Here is a 15058-nt window from a genome sequence, read left to right as displayed (position 1 = left end):
CCACTATCTTGGGTATTAATTGTACTCATCACACTGAAAACCGACAACAGTAACAAACAGTAAACATTGCAAAGATACAGTAGTCTCTTAAATGGGATGGACAATATTAGAAGAGGTTCTAATATTACTCTGATGCACAAAAGCAATAAGCATACTAATGCCACCCAAGGGTATTGATATTTGAAGTGGAAAGAAAAAGGTGCTCAATCAGAAAATAAGTAGAAGTTAGAGCAATAGATCCCTGCCCCACAACATGTTTGAGTTATTTGTAACTTGTAGGCACAGGAGCCCCCCCAGGAGCCCCCTCAGTATTACTGAGTCCTGGGTGGCGGAACTGGGAGGGGTCACTCTCTCCCAGCTGTGCCCTCCTGGGTACTCAGTGCAGCACCAACACCGACTTGAGGGTCGGGGAGGGGGGGTTGCCGTGGTCTATAGGAATTCAATCTCCCTCTCCAGGCTTCCTGCTCATTCGAGTGCAGATCTTGAGTGTCTGTACCTTGTGTTGGGTACCCGGGACAGATTAGGGATTCTGTTGGTGTACCGCCCACTCCGCTGCCCATCGGACTCCCTGCCTGAGCTGACAGAGGTGGTCTCGGACTTGGTGTTGAGGACCCCCAGGATGATGGTCGGGGGATCTCAACTTCCATGCTGAGGCCGCTGTATCCGGGGCGGCTCAGGACTTCATGGCCGCCATGACAACCATGGGGCTGTCCCAACATGTCATCGGCCCAACGCATATAAAAGGACACACGCTTGATCTGGTTTTCTCGACTGGGCAGGAGGATGGTGATCTGATAGTAGAGGAATTAACATCTGTCCCTTTGTCATGGTCAGATCACTTCCTGCTGAGGTTTAGACCTCTGGCGGCCGTTCCCCTCTGCAAGGGTGGGGGACCTATTAAAATGGTCCGCCCCCGGAGATGAATGGATTCCGATGGATTCCAAAGGGCTCTGGGGGATTTTCCTGCTGGTATGGCTGGTGCTCCTGTCGAAGCCCAGGTCGCTCTGTGGAATGCAGAGATGACTCGGGCGGCTGACACGATCGCACCCAAGCGCCCTCTCCCTCTGAGCAGAGCCTGGCCAGCTCCTTGGTATACACCTGAGCTGAGGGCAATGAAGCAAGAGGGGAGATGGCTAGAACGCAGGTGGAGGAAAACTTGTGCTGAGTCTGACCGAACACAGGTAAGAGCCCACTATCGAGCCTACTCTGTGGCGGTGAGGGTGGCAAAGAGGCAGTTCTTTTCCACCAGCATTGCATCTTCTCAGTGTCGTCCGGCGGAGCTTTTCTGAGTGGTTCGCGGCCTGTTACATTCTGGGCCAGGGAGAGAGATGGTGGAACCCTCGGTAGCATGCTGTGACGAGTTTGCATGGCACTTTGAGGATAAAGTCGCTCAGATTCGTCATGAATTGGACACCACCATTAATGCAGTTCCATTGGTAGAGGCGTTCAGAGCACCATCTGGTCCAGTTTTATTGGATGAGTTTCAGTTACTGAGGCCTGAGGATGCGGACAAGGTGCTTGGCCAAGTCCGATCGACCACTTCTGTGCTTGACCCTTGCCCTTCATGGCTTATTAAATCAAACAAGGAGGGGTTGTCCGGCTGGGTCCAGGAGTTTGTAAATTCCTCCTTGAGAGAGGGAGTGGTGCCTGCTGCTTTAAAAGAGGCAGTAATTAGACCACTCCTGAAAAAGCCTAACCTGGACCCAGAGGATGTTAACAATTATAGGCCAGTGGCCAACATCCCCTTCCTGGGCAAGGTGCTTGAGCGGGTGGTTGTAGGACAGCTCCAGGCACTCTTGAATGAAACGGATTATCTAGATCCATTTCAATCGGGCTTCAGGCCTGGTTTTGGAACGGAAACTGCCTTGGTCGCCCTGTGGGATGACCTCTGCCGGGAGAGGGACAGGGGGAGTGCGACCCTGTTGATTCTTCTGGACCTCTCAGCGGCTTTCGATACCATTGACCATGGTATCCTTCTGGATAGGTTGTCTGGGTTGGGAGTTGGAGGCACTGCACTACAGTGGTTCCGCTCCTACTTGGATGGCCGATTCCAGAAGGTGGTGCTGGGGGATTATTGCTCTGTGCCATGGCAATTGTGCCATGGGGTTCCACAGGGCTCTATTCTATCCCCCATGCTGTTTAACATCTACATGAAACCGCTGGGGGAGGTTATCCGGAGGTGTGGGCTGAGGTGCCATCAATATGCGGATGACACCCAGCTCTACCTCTCTTTCTCATCAAAACCAGGTGAGGCAGTGGCTGTTCTGAACCAGTGCCTGGGCACGGTAATGGACTGGATGAGGGCTAATAAACTGAAACTCAATCCAGACAAGACGGAGGTACTGTTAGTGGGTGGTTCGTCTGCCTGGCTAGGTGATATTCAACCTGTTCTGGAGGGGGTTGCACTCCCCCTAAAGGATCAGGTTCGTAGTTTGGGGGTGCTCTTGGATCCAGAACTGTCACTTGAGGCACAGGTGAACTCAGTGGCATGGAGCACTTTTTATCAGCTTAGGCTGGTATACCAACTACGCCCTTATCTGGACAGAGATAGCCTAGCTACACTTATCCATGCTCTGATAACTTCTCGTCTGGATTACTGCAATGCGTTATACGTGGGGCTGCCATTGAAAATGGTCTGGAAACTTCAGCTGGTCCAAAATAGGGCAGCAAGATTATTAACAGGGACTGGCCTGCGAGCTCATATTACGCCAGTACTTTTCCAGCTGCACTGGCTGCCAGTCCATTTCCGGGCCCGATTCAAAGTGCTGGTGTTAACATTCAAAGCCCTTAACGGCTTGGGGCCAGGTTACCTGAAGGATCGCCTCCTCCCATATGTGCCTGCCCGGACCTTAAGATCATCATCAGCGGCCCTTCTCCGTGAGCCCCTGCCAAAGGAAGTGAGGCGGGTGGCTACTAGGAGGAGGGCTTTTTCTGTTGTGGCACCCCGGCTCTGGAATGAGCTCCTAGTGAGGTTTGCCTGGCGCCTACATTGTACTCCTTTCGGCGCCAGGTGAAGACCTTTTTATTTTCCCAGGCATTTTAGCTTTCTAAATTTTTTATCTTTGCTGTTTTAAATCTGTATTTTAAACTCCTGTACTGCTGCTAGGTTTTATTGTGGTTGTATTGTTATATTGTGGTTTTAATGTTCTATATATTTTAAATTGTTTTATTGTGCGTTGTTTGGTTTTAGTTTTTGTGAACCGCCCAGAGAGCTTCGGCTATTGGGCGGTATAGAAATGAAATAAATAAAATAAATATATAAAATAAAAGAGAACTCCAATACCAGCAAATTTCATGTAGCTGCAATTGCATAGAAATATTTTATTTTTATCTTTCAAGTTATGCATAAGAAAATCCTTCCGTAATGAAGAATGCCCTATATTATGATTAAGGTAACTATATTAAACCAGTGGGACAGATAAGAATCTCATCTGCAGCCATGTATAACAAATATAACAAAGTAAAGAAAGCCCTGCTAGGTCAGACCAATGGCCTATCCAAGCTATTTTGGGCCAGCGAGGAACAGTAGGATCCACAGGAGTTGCCACCTGTGGCTCTTAATGTTCCTTGTAAGAACATCAACTTCTAGAGACCAATGGAGGAGGATGACTAGGGTTTTGTGGATGAAATCTTCACCATGCCTATTCCATGTCAGGCCAAACTTCCTTGAATTAATTCAGGATTTATTTTACTGAGTTCAATTAACTGATTTAAGTCAAGTTGGTTATGGCTCCAAATTACAGAATGGGGAAGTGGGGATTCCTATGCAAGTACAGCCCCCTCCCCCTCCCATCCCATCTTAGTTCAAACCCATTGTATGGTTTGGGCCCATACCGGAATGTGCTTTCCTTGTCACCAACATCTCTTTCCTCCATTGCCACACCCTTTCCTTTCCCACATGCATCTGATTGGTGGTAGCAGTAACAGCACTGGTACCATCTGGCAACGGCACCACCATTAAGCTTTAGATCACTGTGGTAGCATCATTTCAAACACCAGAGGAGTAGAACCTTAGGCCTGTGGGTCAGATCCCGTTCTCTGGGGGTGCTGAGGGAATGGGTAAAAATTAAACAGGTACAACACAGCAGCAATGAACTTAAAACACGTGTGAATATAACTGCCTTTGCCTTGTCCCAAATGACAAAAAGGATGAGGAAGAGTAAACCTTTCATTTCCCCATAAGTCCTAACTAGTTTTCTCAGTTAGAAGCTTCCTGGAGTTGAGATCAGCTCTGAGAACAATGATGTAACACTTTGGGAGAAAGATGCAACCCAATAACCCAGTGTTGGAGGCCAAGATGGCAAATATCTCCACAGCCACGACGTCTTTCCCCTTGGTGCTCAGGTAAGCTGGAAGGAAGGAGATCCAAACACTGCAAAACACCAGCATGCTGAAAGTGATCAGCTTGGCTTCATTGAACGTGTCCGGCAGCTTTCTGGCTAGGAAAGCTACCGTGAAACTGATGAGGGCCAGAAAGCCCAGGTAGCCCAGAACACAGTAGAACATGAGGATGGAGCCTTCATTGCATTCCACTATCATCTGCCCAGCCTGAGAGTGCATGTCAACATCTGGGAATGGAGGAGAGGTTGAGAGCCATGCAGTGCTAAGGCACACCTGAATGAAGGAGCAGGAAAGCACAATGGCATTTGCCACTTTTTGCCCTAGCAGTTTCCTCATCCTGTTGCCCGGCTTGGTGGCCATGAAGGCCAAGACCACAATGATGGTTTTTGCCAGGATGCAAGATACTGCAACAGAGAAAATGAGAGCAAAAGCCAACTGCCGGAGAAGGCAGGACACCTTCCCAGGAGTGCCAATAAAGAGAAGGGAAGAGAAGTAGCAAAGCAGGATAGAGAGGAGGAGAATACAGGTGAGGTTTCGGTTGTTGGCTTTGACAATGGGAGTATCCCAGTTTTTTGCAAAGGTCAGGATCACCAAACCTGTAATCACAGCAAAGGAAATAGCCACGGAAACTAAAACGATCCCCAAAGGTTCTTCATAGGTTAAGAAGGTCCGAAGCTTGGGGATACATTGATCTTGGTTCTTGTTTGCATATTTATCTTCTGGACACTTGACACAATGCACAGCATCTGAAGGGATTAAGAAAAGTGTGTGATAGTGTTAGCTTCATTGACAAACAATCACTGTTACAATGCAAAATTAATGGTTCATAGGAATTACTAACTTTGGATTTTGGTCTCTTTTGGCCTTTAGATATATATATCTATATGACATTCATTGACTCCCATGTACCTCAGCTGGTAGCATAGCAGAGATCATAATCCTTGCCAGGAGCAACACTGAGAATAACAAGAATTTCAAGCAAAATATAACAGATCAGCTGCAACTCCACCATGGCTCATGGAAAACCAGCAACCCTCACCAATCATGGTGCAACATGCAGATGATTCTCTGTGCTAGCCAACCTTGGAATGGTCCATAAGACATATTCTCTCATGGCTTTATCTTCTTTCACAACCTAGATGCTACAGGCCACTCAGCCATATCAGTTACTGTGGTACATCCAGAACAAGTCCAGATGACGATTTCCTGATTAGCAATGTGTTAGGGTGCCAATGACCAGGGGATCATGGGAGACAGAGTTATCCTGAGGGATGCAGCAATTGCAACAACCTTCCAGGGAACTGTATCTTCCATGGGATTTTGTTCCCTGACATGGGGAAGGGGAAGGGGAAGGGGAAGAAGAAGAAGAAGAAGAAGAAGAAGAAGAAGAAGAAGAAGAAGAAGAAGAAGAAGAAGAAGAGGAGGAGGAGGAGGAGGAGGAGGAGGAGGAGGAGGAGGAGGAGGAGGAGGAAGCAGCAGCAGCAGCAGCGGCATGCAAATAGTGTTTTCAGTGTTGGGGCTTCGTGGGGAGACGCCTTTAATAGACCTCCAGGATAGGGGTTATTTGTACATGTACTCAGGTAGGCTGTGTGAAAGACAAGTTAATCCCAGTTCAAGTTAATCCCAGGTGAACTCACATTTGAGGTTTTGCCCCAGCATCAGTTCCACCTTCACCACTATATTTTTTTTCCCCCTCTAGTAGGGATGGGGGAGAATTTCTCCCCGAAACTTCGGGGGGCCGAGTGCCAACGTATTCGGCCCCCCAAAGTAGTTTTGGGGAGAAATTCTCCGCCCCCCCACCCCCCGCCCCCCCGGGATGGGACTTACCTTTCCTGAATGTCGCTCCCGGTGGCGGGTCGCAGCGGCAGTTCGGCAGGGCTTCGACAGGGGCAGGGGCGGCAGCCTGTCTTTCAACCGGCTGCCGCTGCCGCCATTCCAAGTAAAAAAAAAAAAACGCCCCCATGATAGGCTACGTGACGATTAACGTAGCCTATCATGGCTAGATTTGCAAAGTCAGCTGTGATAGGCTACGTAAATCGTCACGTATCCTATCACGGGTGACTTAAAAAAAAAAAAGCACGTATGGCTAATGGCGGCCCCCATAGGGAGCCGACATTCGCGTTCCTTATTTGGTCGCTGTAGTCTACGTAAAGATTACGTAGACTACGGCGAAAATAAGGGCAATGCTATTTGCGTTGCCCTTATTTTTGCCGTAGTCTACGTAAAGATTTATGTAGACTACAGCGACCAAATAAGGAACGCGAATGGCGGCTCCCTATGGGGGCCGCCATTTGCGCACGCACTTTTTTTTTTTAAAGTCACCCGTGATAGGCTATGTGACAATTAACGTAGCTTATCATGTCTGACTTTGCAGATCTAGCCGTGATAGGCTACGTAAATCGTCACGTAGCCTATCACGGGGGCTTTTTTTTTTTTTTTACTTTTTATTTCACAGCCGGGCGAGGCGCCTCCTTCCCGGCCTGAATTTCGGCCGGGCGAGGTGGGAAGCCTCCCCCCCGGCCTGAATTTTGGCTGGGTGAGGAGGGAAGCCTCCCCCCCTGGCCTGAACTTTGGGGGGAGCAGCAAAGCACCTCCCCCCCACCGCGAAGCAAGCTGCGAGACCAGGTAAGTGACTTCCGTGCACCCCTACCCTCTAGGTAAGCATGTCCCTGATTTACAGTGTGGGTTGTCTCTCCTTTTTGGGTATCACTTCCTATATTCATGATAACCTGAACAGAATTCAGCCATCCTTCATTCCTAGACTAAGAATACTAACATTCAAGTACATCACATAATCTCAGCAATTATGTTCAAGGGTTGAAGGCAGCCATGTAGCCATACTCCAGTTATATGTGAAGCTGTCGCATTTCTAGATGGGACTCTTTTTTCCCCTCTTTTTTTTGCTGGTTTCAGTTATTGCATGAGCTGACCCACCCACCCCCTTCTCATGGTGGAGGAGAATTTGAGAACGGTAAAGGAAGAAACTTTCCTCTTACTTCTCTGTGCAGAGTGAGAATTAACATACATAGCAGGCTACGTAAAACATAATTGATTGAAAACTCATTATGAACCTCAGGAATTAAATGGCCAGTGCCCCCCTGTACACCAAGACAAAAAGATGTTATGGGTAGAGAGAACAGGGCAATACTAGAAGGTGTAAAATGAACAAAATAGTGTTAAATAGGAAATGAAATATTAGTGGAGCTTATTCCTTAAAAAAAAACAGTTTTAGTCTTCAATTATGGGACAACGATACAAAACCAAAAACAAACAAAACAAGAAACAAGAAACAAGAAACAAGAAACAAGAAACAAGAAACAAGAAACAAGAAACAAGAAACAAGAAACAAGAAACAAGAAACAAGAAACAAGAAACAAGAAACAAGAACTCCCTGGTGAAGGAACCAAGTAAGAACAGATTACAAGGCTGTTAAAGTAAAGCCTTTACAGAAGGTGCTGCTGAGAATAATGCCCATAACTTTCTCAATTTCAGATTCCACCTGCATAACAAATGTGTCCATCATACAGCTGTAAGTATTTGAAGAAGGACAGAGAAAGAAGTACATTGTTTTTAGTGTGCTTTAACTTGTTGCAGGTCCCTCCTTGTAGATTTGTCTGACTTCCCCTCTGATTTTCCTTCCTGTCAGACAACCAAGTGACAACTTTTAATTGGTTCCCATGTCCTGAGCTAACTCAGAAACTGGAAACTAAGTATGATAACCAAATTATTATTATTGTTATTGTTATTACATTTATTGTTATTGTTATTATATTTATCTATTATCGTTATCGTTATTGTTATTATATTTATTTTTACTGGATGCTTCGGCGGTTTTTCTGCCCAGCATCACTGAAAAGGCCTCATGCTACTGTGCACATATTCAGTGGAAAATCAGAAACAAGGCCTGAGTACAGCTGAGATGGTCAGCCAGTGAACTGTAAGTGTACATTGCACAGCAATGTTTCTTTTAATCTAGGGCTTGGTTTTCAGCCTTTGCAGTCATTCAGTGCTCCAAAGGGAATATATCATTATTGCCTCTACAGTTGTGAGCACAGACTGCCTTAAAAGAGTATGCCTTAAATGTCAGAGTAGATATTTTTCAAGATCACTTGAAGTTACTTCTTTATTACACCCTTTGAGCATCAGATTCTGTACTACTCACTATCAGAATGATTTCATAGAAAACAAACACTTCCTTGCTTTTTAATGCAGGAACACAAATATACTTCCTTGTTGCTGCCACAAATGGAAATGGAATTGAAAACTATAGCAAAGGCAAGTCCAAGCTCTAGCCCTTAAGATAAAGTTAGGATGTTTAACTTGTCAAGGCTCCTGTTTCCAGACAGGATCACGTAAGTAACAATGGGGTGAGTGTGATCAGGAATGCTCTGTGCTGGGTCAGGAGAAATCTTGAGACAGGAGTCATACACACAAATACCCCGCTCTCCCCCCCAAAAAAAACTTGAATTGATGCTGTTCTTACAACAAGCTGGAATTCCTGTAGTGGAGGCTGTCATTGTAATGTCACAAGCCAAGAACCCCCCCCCCCAGTCCTAGTTTGGGGCAAATCACTGCTCTGTCTAGGGCAGTGCACCCACTGGCCTCACACCATCTATGGGGATTCTTGGGGGGATGTACAAAAAGTTGGTGAACAACAGAGCAAATATATTACTATAAAACATGCCATTTCACCTGTCAATTAATTACGAACACTCAAAATATGTTTATTTGTGCCATCAAAGTCTTTAAGATTTATGTCACTTGAAGATTATACAGTGACTGAGTCAGTTGTTTGGGGCATTGAAAACTGAATAAAGATTTTAAAAGATGAAATTAAATAGACATTTGAAATCAAGCCTGGGATTGGGAAAGCTGTGCCCTGCCACTTACCTGTCTGGTTAGATGTCATGTCTTCTGGGCACTGAATACAGTTATAGCAACAAACCGGGTTCCCCTCTCGAACAATCTTGCTGTGTCCAGGAAGGCAGCTCTCCACACACGTGGAATGGGGCTGCATCTAATAATAATATTAAATTGGGATGTAAACAGCACTAATTGCTGCTTTAGTTTGTCTACTGATATTTCTCCTTGAAAACACATGGAATTCTGAAGTCTACTTTCCTGCTGTTCTGAATAACAGCTTCAAGTAGAGGCAGCTGAAATTTCACAACTCATAAACTTAGGGATGTCAGAGAATTCCGCCATGGATCTCGGGGAGGCCGAATGCCAGTGCATTCAGCCCACCAAAATCGGTGGTGGAACGGTCTGCCCCCCCGCCCCTCCTGAGATGAGACTTACCTGGGGTGGACCTTCCTGGCGGCGGTGGCTCCGGTGGTGGCTCCGGCGGTGGTTCGGCAGTGGCGGCTGTGGCAGCCGGTCTTCTGACCGGCTGCCGTTGCTGCCGCCGCCATTTCCAGTTAAAAAAAAAAAAAGACATGATAGGCTACATAAAGATTTATTTAGCCTACCATGGCTAGGTTTAAAAAAAAAAAACATGATAGGCTACCTAAATGTTTACGTAGCCTATCACGGCTGACTTAAAAAAAATAAACAAACAACACACGTTCACAAATGGCGGCAGCCATGGCCGCCATCATTTGCGTTCCTTATTTTGGCATGTCTTAGTCTATGTAAATCTTGACATAGACTAAGACATGCCAAAATAAGGAACGCAAATGGCGGCGGCCATGGCCACCGCCACTTGCATACACGTGTTGTTTTTTGTTTTTCTTTTAAGTCAGCTGTGATAGGCTACATAAACATTTATGTAGCCTATCACAGCTGACTGCAGGGCTGCAAGCAGTGGCGGCGGCTATGGCCGCCACCATTTGTGTCCCTCCTAGCCAGCGGCCGGATGTCCGGCTGCTGGCGGAGCGGGCCAGCGGCTCCGCAGAACCCCTGCGGATCACAGCTGGCCGGCCAGGATTAGGGTGGGGGAGGAATGGAGTGCCTCCCCCCCGTCCAGGATTCCGGGGGGAGGGACAGAGCACCTCCCCCCCACCATCAACATAATCCACGAAAGGTAAGTGACTTTTGTACATCCCTACATAAACACTGAATCAGGAGATACAGGTTTTTAGAGTAGATTTAATGATGGGTTGATATTTCCACTGTATTAAAATAAAACATAAAATCTGAATGTAGGTAAGCAGATAAACACATGGAAAAATGCTTAAAAGCTATAAAAGTCAGTCCAGTGATCAAATATTTTGTCCACGGGAACCTCTCTGCTTGACTGGAGAATACTGGTAAGATGCTGTATGTACTATGGTGTTTTCCTCTTCATAAGCTGTGTTGCTATAAACATATCTTGAAGTTGTTTTGATTTCTTTGTGTCAGCATTGTTTGCTTAGTATTTATTCTATACTAGGGATTGCATGGAAATAAGCAAAAGAGAGAAATGGCAATAGCTTGGTCTTGGAGAGTTGTCACTGAACATAAACTGTGTCTAATACCAGAAGTCAGTAAACCCTTCCATTTCCTGATGACACCTTGCACTGGCGAAAATTGTGTGGGAGTGATTATCTGGAGGGCTAGGACCTCCCACCCCCCAATACTCTACCTGTAATCTCATCTCATAAGGCATTTCTACAGGAGGCTAAAATCACACCCCCTTACCTGGGCTTCTGCTTCCAGATTCCTTGCAGAATTAAGACTGGCTCCTTTTCATGTGGGTTCACTTGGGGTTTCTCTTTCTGGGCAAGTTCTAAATGTTTCTTTATACAGCCACTAGATGGTGCTGTAGTATAGTTGCAATAGCGCAGGATTCCGGAAATTTGTGGGAAATGTATCGCACCTTAAAGCATAATAAAATCTCTTATCTCATTTTCCTAGTTGAGAATAAAGCCACTATAATGGCCAGAAGCATGAGAGGGCCCCTGGGGGTTGACGACATCATGTAAAGCACCCACAAAGAGCTGTGAGAAACCAATCCCAAGTGCACAATAAAAGCCTCATGTAGAAATGCTCATAGAATCTATAGGTAAGGGCAGATTTGTTACAGAAGGAAAGACAATGTCCATTAGGGATGTACGAATTCCTTACCTGGCTCCGCACAGGGATATCTGTGGTGGGGGGAGGCGCTCCGTCCCTCCCCCTGGAATCCTGCCCAGCTGGCTCTTCTCCACAGCCAAGCTGTTGAGCTGCCAGCCAGCTCCAGCCGCCCGCAGCCAGATATCCAGCTGCTGGGCAGCCCTGCAGGGACGCAAATGGCGGCTGTCATAGCCACCACCATTTGTGTCCCTGTATTGAGCCATGATAGGCTATGTAAATACTTACGTAGCCTATCACAGCAGGGGGGAAAAAAACCAGTGTACGCAAATGGCGGTAGCTGCCACTATTGGCGTACACTGGGGTTTCCCCTCCTGCCGCCGTGATAGGCTACGTAAATACTTACGTAGCCTATCACGGCCGTCCGCAAGAGGAGGAAGTGAATGGTGGCTGCAGGACGACCGCCATTTGCAAAGCAGCGCGGACAGGAGCAGGTAAGTGCTCTGTTTCATGCGCATTTTGTGGGATGGGGGCAGCGGGGACTTCGTCCCGCATGCCTTTCGTGGGGGGGGCGGGGGCTTTGTTCCGCGCCAGATTTCGGGGGGCCAAATGCACTGGCATTCGGCCTCACCGAGATCCATTACGGAATTCTCTGACATCCCTGATGTCCATATTTATCCAAAAATACTTTTCAGAAAAATGTTGGCAGAGCTCCACATAATCTGTTTCCCAAATTAGATATGTCACCGCAGAATAGAGACAAGGAATCATAAACAAATCTTCTCCCATGCATACATTGAGGTAAATGCAAATCTTTTCATGCCAATTTGAATGACTTTATTTACACCAAAGGTTGAAAGAAAACTCAAAATCCCAACTGTGTTTATGATACCATGGGGAGAATCTCACTGACTATTCCAAAGTTTTTATTTATTTATTAGATTTATCAGCCACCCATCTGGCCCACCAGCCAGCCACTCTAGGCGGCATACCATATGAATAACAATTTTACATAATCAACTGAACAAAACAACATAACAAAACAACACTACACTAAGAAACCCTGACCCACCCCAAATGCCCTCCTGAACAGCCAGGTTTTAAAAGGAGGAGGTCACTAGGGAAGGAATTCCACAGAGTGGGGGCCACCACGGGATGACAGGAAGGCCTCTCCTTACTCCTCACTGGCCTAGCTGTCTTGGCTGATGGGACAGATAGAAGGCCTACCAAGGCCGATCTTGTGGAGCGGAGTCCCTGGTGTTGTTGGAGGCACTCCTTAAGATAGACTGGAATTGGGCCTGAAAAACAACTGGTAAACCAGTGCAACTCCTTCAGCACTGGAGTGATGTGGTCTCGAGTTGCTGATGGCTGCCTTTAACCAGGCGAGCCACCACATTCTGCACCAGCTGCAACTTATGAACCATCTTCAAGGCTAACCCCAGCTACAGCGCACTAAAGTAGTCTAGGCGAGAGGAGACCAGTGCATGAACTACTGATGGGAGAAGATGGTTAAGGAGGTAGGAGAGCAGCCGTCATATCAGATGGAGGCAGAATGGCACCAGTCACTCCACCTCCCTGAGGACCCATCAGGAGCCAGATCCTCCTTGCGACAATCCTGCAGATCCGCCGGAAAGCCACCATTGCCATATCACTGGCTGAGTGGAACTGTCTCCTCAGTCAATCAGCCCAGCCAGCGATAAGGCAATGGTGGTCATATTGCTGGCACTCCAGAGCCGGCCAGTGGCTCCACGGAATCGCCATGGAGTGGAGCCAGCCAGCCAGGATTCCAGGGGGGAGGGATGAATCACCTCTCCCCCCTGCAGACAACCGCCCTCCCCAGGAATGGCAGGTAAGCCGTCCACCCATCCCTAGCAGCCTCCCAGAGGCTCTTGGTTCTCTGGCTGAAGGATGAGGCCAGAGTCTGCAGTCCCAGGGAACTGTCAGCTGGAGCTGTGTGTTCTTTCACTCTGCGCCAGCCACAACCTCTGAACCATCTTCAAGGGTAACCCCATGGAGAGTGCATTGCAGTACTCTATGGGAGAGGAGACCAGGGCATGAACTACTGATGGGAGCAGACAGTTAGGGAGATAGGGACGCAGCTGCCATATCAGATGGAGTTGGTATAGTGCTGCCAGGCTCACGGCTGACACCAGAGCCTCTGTGGACACCTGGGAGTCTAAAATGACCCCCAGACTGTGGACCTGGTCCTTCAGGGGTTGTTGTTGTTTATTCATTCAGTCACTTCTGACTCTTTGTGACTTCATGGACCAGCCCACTCCAGAGCTTCCTGTCAGCCGTTGCCACCCCCAGCTCCCCCAAGGTCAAGTCCGTCACCTCAAGAATATCTTCCATCCATCTTGCCCTAGGTCAACCCCTCTTCCTTTTGCCTTCCACTTTCCCTAGCATCAGCATCTTCTCCAGGGTGTCCTGTCTTCTCATTATGTGGTCAAAGTACTTCAGTTTTGCCTTTAATATCCTTCCCTCAAGTGAACAGTCTGGCTTCATTTCCTGGAGTATGGACTGGTTTGATCTTCTTGCAGTCCAAGGCACTCTCAGAATTTTCCTCCAGCACCACAGTTCAAAAGCATCGATCTTCCTTCGCTCAGCCTTCCTTATGGTTCAGATCTCGCAGCCATAGGTTACTACGAGGAATACCATTGCTTTCACTATGCAGACCTTTGTTGTCAGTGTGATGTCTCTGCTCTTCACTATTTTATCAAGATTTGTCATTGCTCTCCTCCCAAGAAGGAAACGTCTTCTGATTTCCTGGCTGCAGTCAGTGTCTGTAGTAATCTTTGCCCCTAGAAAGACAAAGTCTGTCACTGCCTCCACATTTTCTCCCTCTATTTTCCAGTTCACAATCAAGCTGGTTGCCATAATCTTGGCTTTTTTGAGGTTGAACTGCAACCCAGCTTTTGCACTGTCTTCTTTCACCTTCGTCATGAGGTTCCTCAGCTCCTCCTCGCTTTCAGCCATCAAAGTGGTATCATCTGCATATCTGAGATTGTTAATGTTCCTTCCAGCGATTTTAACTCCAGCCCTGGCTTCATCAAGCCCAGCACGTCGCATAATGTGTTCTGCATACAGGTTGAATAGGTAAGGTGAGAGTATACAACCCTGCTGTACTCCTTTTCCAATCTTAAACCAGTCCGTTGTTCCGTGGTCTGTTCTTACCGTTGCTACTTGGTCGTTATACAGATTCCTCAGGAGGCAGACAAGATGACTTGGTATCCCCCTCCCACCAAGAACTAGCCACAATTTGTGATGATCCACACAGTCAAAGGCTTTAGAATAGTCAATAAAACAGAAATAGATGTTTTTCTGAAACTCCCTGGCTTTCTCCATTCTCCAGCGGATATTGGCAATTTGGTCTCTAGTTCCTCTGCCTTTTCTAAACCCAGCTTGTACATCTCACAATTCTCGTTCCATGAATTGCTGGAGTCTACCTTGCAAGTGCCACTGTTCGATAGTTTGAACATTCTTTGGTGCTTCCCTTTTTTGGTATGGGGATATAAGTTGATTTTTTCCAATCTGTTGGCCATTCTTGTGTTTTCCAAATTTGCTGGCATATGGCATGCATCACCTTGACAGCATCATCTTGCAAGATTTTAAACCGTTCAGCTGGGATACCGTCATCTCCTACTGCCTTGTTATTAGCAATGCTTCTTAAGGCCCATTCAACCTCACTGTTCAGGATGTCTGGCTCTAGCTCACTGACCACACCATC

General features: G+C 47.1%; 1 protein-coding gene across 1 annotated transcript; it reads right to left on the bottom strand.

Moving 5' to 3' along the window:
• Nucleotides 1-3295: 3295 nt before the first annotated feature.
• On the bottom strand, nt 3296-11583 carry LOC146341340 (vomeronasal type-2 receptor 26-like). Its single transcript, XM_084808323.1, has 3 exons — nt 11386-11583; nt 9232-9358; nt 3296-5087 (listed from the first exon to the last, which is right to left on the bottom strand). Exons 2-3 carry the CDS (start codon nt 9356-9358, stop codon nt 4186-4188), a joined length of 1029 nt encoding a protein of 342 aa, XP_084664449.1. The 5' UTR covers nt 11386-11583; the 3' UTR covers nt 3296-4185.
• Nucleotides 11584-15058: the final 3475 nt, after the last annotated feature.

This window comes from Heloderma suspectum, chromosome 6, assembly GCF_057233095.1.
Source record: "Heloderma suspectum isolate Gila_16-S chromosome 6, 16-S_ref, whole genome shotgun sequence".
Lineage (NCBI taxonomy): Eukaryota > Metazoa > Chordata > Lepidosauria > Squamata > Helodermatidae > Heloderma > Heloderma suspectum.
Note: the sequence above shows the minus strand (reverse complement) of the source record. Positions and strands in the feature narration are given on the sequence as shown.